The sequence below is a fragment of the Plectropomus leopardus genome, chromosome 13 (genome assembly GCF_026936395.1).
Source record: "Plectropomus leopardus strain MGB_pleo_1.0 chromosome 13, ASM2693639v1, whole genome shotgun sequence".
NCBI classification, from domain to species: Eukaryota; Metazoa; Chordata; class Actinopteri; order Perciformes; family Serranidae; genus Plectropomus; species Plectropomus leopardus.
This window is the reverse complement of record NC_142188.1, coordinates 33,655,586-33,665,642: the sequence shown is the minus strand read 5'-3', so window position 1 is coordinate 33,665,642 and position 10,057 is coordinate 33,655,586. Positions and strand designations below refer to the sequence as shown.

At 41.4% G+C, this 10,057-nt stretch overlaps 1 protein-coding gene across 2 annotated transcripts in view; it reads right to left on the bottom strand.

Moving 5' to 3' along the window:
* Positions 1-2,565: 2,565 nt before the first annotated feature.
* Positions 2,566-10,057, bottom strand: part of pdzd8 (PDZ domain containing 8) — a 60,984-nt gene continuing 53,492 nt past the window's right edge. For both annotated transcript variants that reach the window (XM_042501979.2, XM_088086537.1), the window contains one exon: positions 2,566-9,967. In XM_042501979.2, coding sequence (XP_042357913.2) covers positions 7,611-9,967 — 2,357 coding nt within the window. In that variant the 3' untranslated portion in view covers positions 2,566-7,610. The remainder of the gene's footprint in view (positions 9,968-10,057) is intronic.

The window sequence follows — 10,057 nt, the reverse complement described above, 5'->3', positions numbered from 1 at the left end:
GTTCTGGAATGAGTTGCTTATGTTGCCTAAACATAACCATGTGCAGCATCACCCCACCATGCGCTTGTGTTGACATCACGTTTAGAGGCATCCTGGAATGTATAGAGCGGAAGGATGCCTAGAGCAAAATATGAAGTGGCAGAAGTCCACTGCAAAGCAGCAATATGTTACAACTTGTGATGAGAACATGTTGGACCATCCCAAGGCCCTCCTGTGTAGTAATGATGCTGATTAACAGGCTTGTGGATACGCCACACCAGTCAGGTGGATTATTTTGGAAAAGAATAAGTACTAACTAACAAAGATTTTAACAAAATAGCAACCAAAATTTGACAGAAATCCCTATTCGATGCATGAAAAAGTCTAAGATCTTTGACTTAAACCAGTGAAAAATGGGAGCAAAAATATCAGCTTTTGTTGCATTCACATTACTGTTCCATGTATTTTACGGGGCCTTTATTTTGGCAACATTTTTGAATCCCGTTGTGTTTTGTTTTGCTGTGTTTTGTTTTTTTTTAATTTCTACCTGATGAACTTTTTTGAATGAATGTCAGTGTCTTCCTCTGGTGCAGCTCTGCTTCTGAGAAATATTTGGGAAATACGCTACAATGTGAATTACTCTAACATTTTAATCAAGACTGCTGTAATGTCTGTTGTGTTTTTGTATGTACTGTAATGTTCAGAATGTTGTGTCACATGTTGTGTTTTTTGATTTCCTCATAAACTTGTAGATTGGCTGTGAAAAACTGTACAGGAATGTATTGGGTTTAAGTAAAGTGGTAAAATAATTTTATTACCATACAAACCAACTGGAGCAGTTCATCCATAAATCTGAAGGTCAACAGACTCGCTGGTCTGAGCTGGAACCAACAAACTCTCCCCTCAGAATCAAAGTAACCGGATTAACACTTATGAGTTCATCTTTACACCACATTCAAACAGTGAAACATTCACTCGCACTCTCATGAAATTCAGAATTTAGTGTCTTCCCTAGGGACAAGTGGACAGGAGGAGGCAGGGATTTTTGTTTCTAAAAACATTCTGAGAATGCTACAGTGCAACCAATGTAATATTTTGGTAACATGTTCAGCAGCAAGTTTTAGTTCCCAGAATGTTCTTCTCAAATAAACATCCAAAAATGCAAAATCCAAAAAAACACACACAAATCACATTACATTTTTATTTTTAAAAAATGGTCTGTAATCTCAGTCCTCAACAACATGTTCTGAATGTTGCTTTTAAAATTTTCTTTGTTCTCATGTAACATTGTAGGAATGTTTTATGAAAGAACATTCTATGACCCGTCACCTCTTAACATCACTAAAATATCCTCAGAATGTTGCAATTAAAACGTTGTTTCTTAGTCAACCTTAAACCTTAGAGGAACGCTATTTGAAATGACATTCTTAAAACATTCTTTGAACATTAGATCAAAATGTTTCCTTTAAAGCATTATTGTAACTTGTAGGTAACGTTAGCCATGTTGTGGGAATGTTCCCTGCTAGCTGGGTAGAAGATGACCCGCTCTGCCTCCTGAGCAACAGTCACTTGCAATCTTATGCAGATATTAATATGTTTTGTTAACCAACCATGTATTGCAAATATCCAGGTGTGAACATCAGTGTGTGAGCCGTTCTTACATGTACTTCATTGGCTGGATGTTTTCTTCTCTTCTTTTTTTGTTACTTGTGGGAGCTCCATATTCATTATCAAATGTGGTAAACTCTGAAAACGATTTTTTCTCATAAAAAAAAACAAAAAAAACCCCAGATGGATTTTCAGCACCACTGCTTTTTGGTGCATTGAAAACTGAGCATTTCAACTGCTCTTGTTGTTACCCTAAATGCTGTTTCCCAGTACTGACATGCTGGTTAGGGTCTGAACAGAGTAACATGTATGTACAGGTACCCATAGAAATATCAAACAGCTGACAATGTATATGCTTTTCAGTTTGGGGGGAGAAATCCTGCTGGTAATTGCAGGTGCTGGGTAGTGGAAGCCAGCGGAATGAGTTGGCATGATGGGGAAATGTGGGAGCAGACACACTGTAATCAGCCTGTCCATCTCAACACTGGCCTTCAATTACTTTGCAGATGCTCACACAATACCTTCCTGCCTTTCCCTTTTCACTTAGAACACAAACAACTGTGCTTCTTATACAGCAACAAAGGTACAGGGAACTAGAGGGAACTACCAAATCATTTTTTTTTCATCCCATCAGATCTCTCTTTTTTAAAACTAATTTTTAGGTAAGTTTCTTGATACATTTTACTCATTTCTTTTTTCAATTTGCGTGACTTTTCTTACCAAATTGGTCATTTCCTTTTTTTCAAAATCTTTTCTAAAAGAAATTAAATAAATTTGCTCATATTTTAGGATCAAACAACTTGTAAGGGCATTTGAATGTAGCACAAGAAAGCAGATGATAATCCAGGTTTCAAAGGGTTAGCGTCTTCTGTTTAGATTTTTGCCGGTGGCGGGATTGTTGTAGGCATTGGATCACAGATTGAGCCTGTAAAGTTGGTCTGTGTGAGCTGATTAAAGCATGACGCAGAGTGATAAGAATTAATTTCAGCTTGTTTATTTAGGTTATGTACAATAAAGCTTCTTCACATGAGCCTTCTCAAAAAACTGTGCACAACATCCCTTACACACAAACGAAAACAAACACCACGTCGACCTGCTGAAAGCCGTGGCAGGCAGTCATGTTATAAGTGCAGTTTCAAAGGGTGGGCCGGTGTAGGGTGTGTGTGTGTGTGTGTGTGTGTGTGTGTGTGTGTGTGGGCGGGGGGTTAGAAAGAAGCGTGTGAGTTCTGTGGAAGAGCGTAACAAAAGCAGCGGTAGCAGCAAAAGCTTCTCAGGCCAAAGGAGAGGTTTAACCTCTTGGGTTCTCATTGGTCCCCTCAGGTTACACGAGCAGACACATGGACACACACACACACACACACACACACACACACACACACACACACACACACACACACACACACACACACACACACACACACACACACACACACACACACACACCGCATGGTTTTAAAGAGAAAACGAGAATCACTGACATGGGGATTCATTCCTGATTATCAACTTCATTTCTTACAAAAATATTGCACAAAAAAATCTGGATATACAGAGACTGGAAGAGATTGACAAGTATAGCAGCCAGTAAGCCAATATGTACATGGGCAACATATCTACGACACAGAAAAGAACAGGAAATATGCCTTTGCTTGCCAGGATTCTACACTATGAAAAGAAACCACTTGTTTTAACTGAAAAAAAAGCTAGAATGTGCTGCCTAAATGTTTAAGTTGACTGAATTTGAAAAGACAAGTTGAATCATTACAATCTTACCTCAACTTGTCTTTTCAAATTCAGTCAACTTAAAAATTTGAGGAAGCTCGGAGACTTGTCTTTTTTAAGTTAAAACAACTAGTTGGGTTTTGTTTGTTTGTTTTTTAAGAGTCTGCACTGTAAAAATAAGCTATTTGCTGGGGTAGGTTTATTATGATCCAACTTGTCTTTTCAAATTCAGTCAACTTAAACATTTAGGCAGCAGAGATAATAGCTTTTTAAAGTTAAAACAAATAATTTATTTTCACACTGCAGAATGCAAAAACAACCCAACCAAACAAAAAAAAAAAACCCTTTAACTTAAAAAAGTAAGTATCTGTGCAGCATACATTTTTAAGTAAACTATATTTGAGAAGACAAGTTGAAGCATTACCTTACCTTGTCTTTTTAAAATCAGCGGACCTAAAATTTTGAGGAAGCTTGGATGCTCATTTGTTGGTGGGTTTTGTTTTTTTTTTTGGTGGTGTTTTTTTCAATCTAAGTAAAAATGTAAAATTTTGTTTTAACTTACTGTAAAATTTGAAGTTGACTGAATATGAAAAGACAAGTTGAGGTAAGTAATGATTCGACTTGTTTTTTCAAATTCATTCAACTTAAAAAATTTTAAGGCAGTCCGGACACTAACTTTAGGTTAATTTTTTTCTTTTGTACCACTAGCTTGGACAAGTGCTTTGGAGTTACGTTACATTTAAGGAAAAATCTACCCTTAACTAACTCACCTAAATCCTGTTTTATGCAGTTTGGGTGATGTATTTTTATTTTTGCATGTGTTAAAACCTCTATCAGCCTAGTTTTTGTTCTCTGTGCAAGCAGCCACAGAGCACTGTCCATCAGGCTGGGAGCAAGCAATATGCAAACAAATGATATTTTGAGAACATTGCAGGCTATTAAAGGCTGTTCTGGGGGTACCTTGAACTTGGCGCATGTTACCTCATTTCCTCCCATGCTCATTACAGAACTCATTTTGTGAAGTAGGTCATCAGAGCGTAAGCTCACTAATCCATCTCCAACCACACACCCCCTTGAAATGCATGTGCTGTAACTGCTGCAACAAGCCAACAACAAAAAACGTTGGGCAACTCCAAAACACTATTTAACTGTATTGTTACATGATGTGCCTAAGTGGGGCTGTCTGATTGTCTGGAAAGATGCTGTTTGGATTTTATTTGAGGCATACTGAGGTCTTAAAAAGGATACTCTAACAATCTTCAACCATTTATGTGTCAAAACAATATGGGTAGTATGGCTCTTGAAGGTGTTGGTGGAACTACAGGTTGTACTTCTGCATTTTCGTATTGCCCGCGGTCGCACACACAAAGAGTATACAGCTGATCAAGAGATTTACCTGCCCCGCTCTCGCTCAAATTTTTACCAAAATCCTATCAAACAGTAAGACTAGAAAGTGCTGATCGAATATAAATCAAGATTATGTTACTGCACTGCCTATTTCCCTCCTAAAATGTTTTCAGAAACACATTTTAACGCCCTGTTTAGCTGTAATAACGAAAGTGTGTGAACAGGAAGTGGGAGCCATACTGCTTCCTGCACAGTCAAAACAGAGGCTGAAAATACAGAGATCAAATGGTAAAACTAAGCAGTGTTGATCGAATAAAAACTCAGATTCGGTTACTGAGTTGCATATTTCGCAAATGTTTTTAGAAACATGTTTTAGCTTCCCCTTTAACTGAAATACAAGATCCAGTTGACTGCCATTGTTTCACATGGACTATTCCAGATTACGTCACCCACCAGCGGGAGGATTTACTGGTCTGGTGCGGCACAGTGCATTCTGGATTTTCTACCTCTGGAGCAAAAGTGGTTTGTTCATGTATCATCAATTTTAAAAGTATTTGTGTCTCTCTGCTGCATGAATAGCCTAGTTTTATTTGAGGACGTTCTTTATATCGGTGAAATCATTTATTCTACGTTTACCAAAATGCTGTTCAACAACCCACAGAGACACCCTATAAAGCTGGTAGGCTGTATGCAGACCACCATCAGCACAGTGTGGAAAACATGTGCCCCTTTATTCACTTGAATCACAATAATCCAAAAGCACAGCAAGGTGCCAACACAGGGTCGTTGGGCAACAAATCTGAAACAGGCTCAACTTTTGCCTCAATTGCAGCATCATCTCCCAAGGTGCTGGTCAATCAAATATTTGCAAATGCAAATTTGCTAATGCATGACTTTGTGACACTAACAGCATATATCTACTTTTCCCCCCACAATTGTCAGGAACAAGATAAAATGCTTGCTTTGTGATTCCTGTTCATATTTTTTTAAAATTCTTCCCTATTGTATTTACAGCTGAGTTGCTTTTTGGCATCTGGTAAGCCATCAAACTCAATCTGTTACTTCAACTGGACCCCTCCAGCCATGTTTCATTGTCTAATTATGTTAACGCAGGGCTGCTTTCCAACACTTACTCTCAATTGAACATCAGCCCTTTATATGCACATTTCCTTTAACGGAGCTCTCCATGTTTGTTGAGCATCACAGTTCTGACTGACTGATACCAAAAGCTCATTTGAATATATCTGATATGTCACTAATTGGCAAAACAGAATACACAAAGAAAACAAACATCTTTAAAATAGATTTCAAAATTGTTTAGTGTTTTAGGATAGATTTCCATAAAGTATGTAAGAGGAAGATACTGCCTCATCACAACCAATCAGTGGCTCTCTGGGGATGGAAAAGTCAGATGAACAGCTTAGCATTCAGGAGCTGTATCTTGCTTATGATAGAATCACTGGAACAGACTACATTAATGCTTGATGTTCAGCAGAGAAATGAGGGAAGGCAGTGCCAAACAGCCGTATATACACAAACACACAGACAGGACTGAGCATACATTCTGATGGGCAAGAAAACAACTTGTGAAGGCAAATTATCTGCAATAAATCACATTGAAACATCACAAAGCATGGAAATCATCTTCGCGCGCACACACACACACACACACACACACACAACCAATTAAATAAATGGAGGGAGATTTTCACATCATGAGAGCATTAAAATAACATTCATTCAGAGAGTAAGCAAAAAAGTCAGTGATGTATTTTTGACATTGCATTGCACTAATGAAAGTCTGGATGGGTTGGCAATAGTTGGGTTTTAGAAGTTGACGGGGTGTTCTGAACAAAACATGATTTGGAAAGACCAGAGGAGAGAAAGAAAGAAAGAAAAGAAAAAAAAACATAGTTAATTATACCCCATGATATTAACCTCCCTACACACGCTAAAAATAAATATTTGTTTTGAATCAAAAAGGTTAGTGTTCGGGCTGCCTTGAATTTTCAAGTTGACTGAATTTAAAAAGACAAGTTGAATCGTCACAAATTTACCTCAACTTGTATTTTCAAATTCAATCAACTTAAATTTATTTTAGACAGACACTAACTTTTTTTAAGTTCAAACAAATAGTTTATTTTTACAGTGCACCCTCCCAGGAGACAGCAAACTGTTATATGGTAAATATGTTTGGCCCAACCAATACATACAAAAAAAAAGAAAAGAGAAAAGAGAGAGACAAACTATACATATATATGATTCCACTTAGAATTGTGCAGCCGCTGAAATCTCACAGAGCTTTGTAAGCAGGGAGTCACTTTTAAAATCCAAATATATTACAGTAAAAAAAGTGCTCAAAACAAGATATGTATGATAACTTGCAGGGTTCTTAGACAAATGACCTGTTCCACTGAGGTGGATGTTTAAACCTGCTTTTCCCTGGTATAATTCACACTGTTACTGACTCGAATATTTCACCTTCATATGGGCTTGTTACTCACAGAAAACAAATATTCAACAATTACTTTCCTTCTCTAAAGTTAAGTTAATTCAGATGAGTAGACAACAGAAATGTGCACATTTCTTGAGTCCTTCTGTCAAAGCAGTTACAGACAAGACGACAAACTAAATTTAATGCTTACAATGAAGCCACAGAAAAACAAAACTGGAGGATCCACATGCAGCACTACTGAGGGCAGATAAAAGTGGAGCTCTTCCCTTTAAAAACCAGGAGCATGGACACAACATCACAGTGTGCAAAATAAAACATCAATAACATGAATCCTTAGGGAGGAAGAAAAAAAACTGTGAATCAAACACTGGACCCCAACATAGAAGATATTTAAAATGGCCTGCTGAAACTCCCCAATCTCAAAAAACAAACTTAACATAATTTTGTTAGGAGGCACGAGCCCAAAGCACATGTTCCCCTTCCTTCTCCTTTCTGGTCTAATTCAGTGCAGTGCCTCCACACAGATCTGCTCCTCAGTAATGTCATCCAGCAGCTGCACCTCCACAGGGCTGCATATGTCACTGTCATAGACCTCTGTCCCCATCATGGCCTCCTCCTCAAGGCTTTCTCCTTTGCCTTTAAAGCCTTGCTGCTCTGAAGGAGAGGTGCTCTCCACTGACTCCAAGTCCTCAATGCCTGCCCGGTAGTGGATCATGAGCAGAGTGAGGGCCTGAAGTCTTTCCCCAGACTTGGCCAAGGCAGTACTAATTAGGGCCTTGCGGCGGGCATCTGTGGCCTCCCTCTCCTCCAGCAGGAGGGCATTATTGTGCTCCAGCTCCTGGTCAATTTCCTGCTGCAACTTGTCCAGCATCAACTCCAGCTTCTGGGAGCGCTCATCTGTCGGCAGTCCGCGGTACAGGTCCCGGCCTATCTCCTTCACAGCAATAAACACGCTGTCGTCCAAGCCGCCTTCCTTGCGTACAAGTTTACTGCTACCACTGCTGCCAACAGGCTGCTTTGAGGGGCTGGCGCCACTGGTGTAGGTCTCAGTATCACTGCTCTCATTGTCTGAAGTGTTGGGGGTATGCTTGGGTGACGGCTCCACTACTCCAGGCACCACATCGGCCACCTGCTCAACCAGTCGAGTCTTGGGTACCTGGCGGAGATTGAGCAGGCGGGAGCTGGTGTTGATGATATGGCGCGTTAGGCCAGTGGTGGCCCGGTTAATGGTGGATTTTGCTTCAGGGTCAGCTCCGCGACGTTCAGTTGCTGCCACACAGAAGGGATTTTCAGTGAGGCACTTGTCCTGGCACTTCTTGTGGCAAACGTAGGCGCAGATCATACACTGAGAGGCTGCCTTGGTCCACACCTTCTTCTTGCAGTATTCACACCACGTGGGGTTCTGGAACTGGGTGTCTTGGAAGTTGTGACGAACTTCCACCAACTGCATGGCACCATAGGCCAAGTCATCTCGCTGTGCAGCAGGGATTTGCTCCCTCTCCCTTAGATCCTCATCATGGAGACTCCCCTCTCGCTCTCTTTCTGGCACCACTCCAGGATACTCTATCTCACCCTCAGCTAAGTAACAGAAGTTGAGAGTGACATCACCATAACACAACTTCTCGTTGAAGCCCTTGTGGGTGCTGAGGCTGCGAAGTGCAGTGCGGCTGACGTTAGCTCTCGGCTCTGGAGGACCCAACCTAAAGGTGCTCTGGTACTCTGCTGAGGATGTGGCCATGCATTCCAGGGCTACATGTTCCAGCTGGAGGCTGACATGACCCAGGCACAACAAACTGCCCAGCTTAAAGGGATCTTTGCACCACAGGGCTACATTAAGGTACTTATGGTTGCTCTCAACCTCAAACACGACAGAGGCCTTGGGCCAGCGTCCTGTCTGGTTACGAAACATGGTTTCTGGGGATTCCCAGAGGGAGTGCTCCTCTAGACTGTCCCGTGTGCTGCAGGAGCTCTCTGAAGCCTTGTCCTTTGCTTGATCGGCTTTGCTGCTACTGGTCACAGCAGAAGAGACTGGCAGCTCATCACTGGACTCTGCTGGCCTGGTAGGCTGCTTGGCCTCAGTCTGTTTGACACATGTCTTCTCAGTGCCAGCCTTGTCTTCACTGGCTCCAGTGGTAGGAGCTTTCTCTGGAGATTTTTCAGAAGTGCTGGAGGTGGTAGTCACAGTAGCAACAACAGTAGTATTAGTAGTTGTAACAGACTCAAGGCCTTCCAAAAGACTGGTCTCTGAGGAGGCTGATGTCAACCTTATCTGAGGTCTTGGCGGCACTGGGGGACGAGAAGGAGGAGGTGGGGGAGGGACAGTTGGGCGTTGCAGGCCCTCCACTGGATCACTGTTGGTCTTATGTGGTGAGGGCTTTGGTGATTCTTTGGGCTGGGGCTTTAGTGGTGACTGGAGACCCACCAGGTTTAACTTGCGGTTAAGGATGGGTGATATGGTACCAAGGGGCTTAGAGGCCAAGTTGGCCACAGTCCTTTTGGGGCTTTGGTTTACGGTAAGTAAGGAATCCTCCTTAGTATCACTGGTGTATGAGGTGCCACTGTTCGGCCCACCAGTCTGGAAAGGCTTGGAGTCCACAATCAACTCTTCAAATTCAGAGTCCATGTCTTTGCTGTCGGATATGTCAGAGAGGGTAGTGATGGGGGCTGGGTCTTCCTCGTAACCACCTGACTGGGGAATAAAACCAGTTTCCTCTAGCTGCCCGAACCCTTCTTGAAGCGTTCCGAGGCTTCCAAAAGAGGGAGTCTGATGACGAACAGGTCTCTCATAAAGTACCACCACTCTGTCTCCAGCCTGTTTCAACAATTTGGGCACTTGAACAGAGGATGTCACTTTGACACCTATGAAGACATCAGGAAATAAGTTTTCAATTATATGCAAAGGACTGACAAATAGGAAAAACTGCAGTGGATGAACACATAAACATCTCA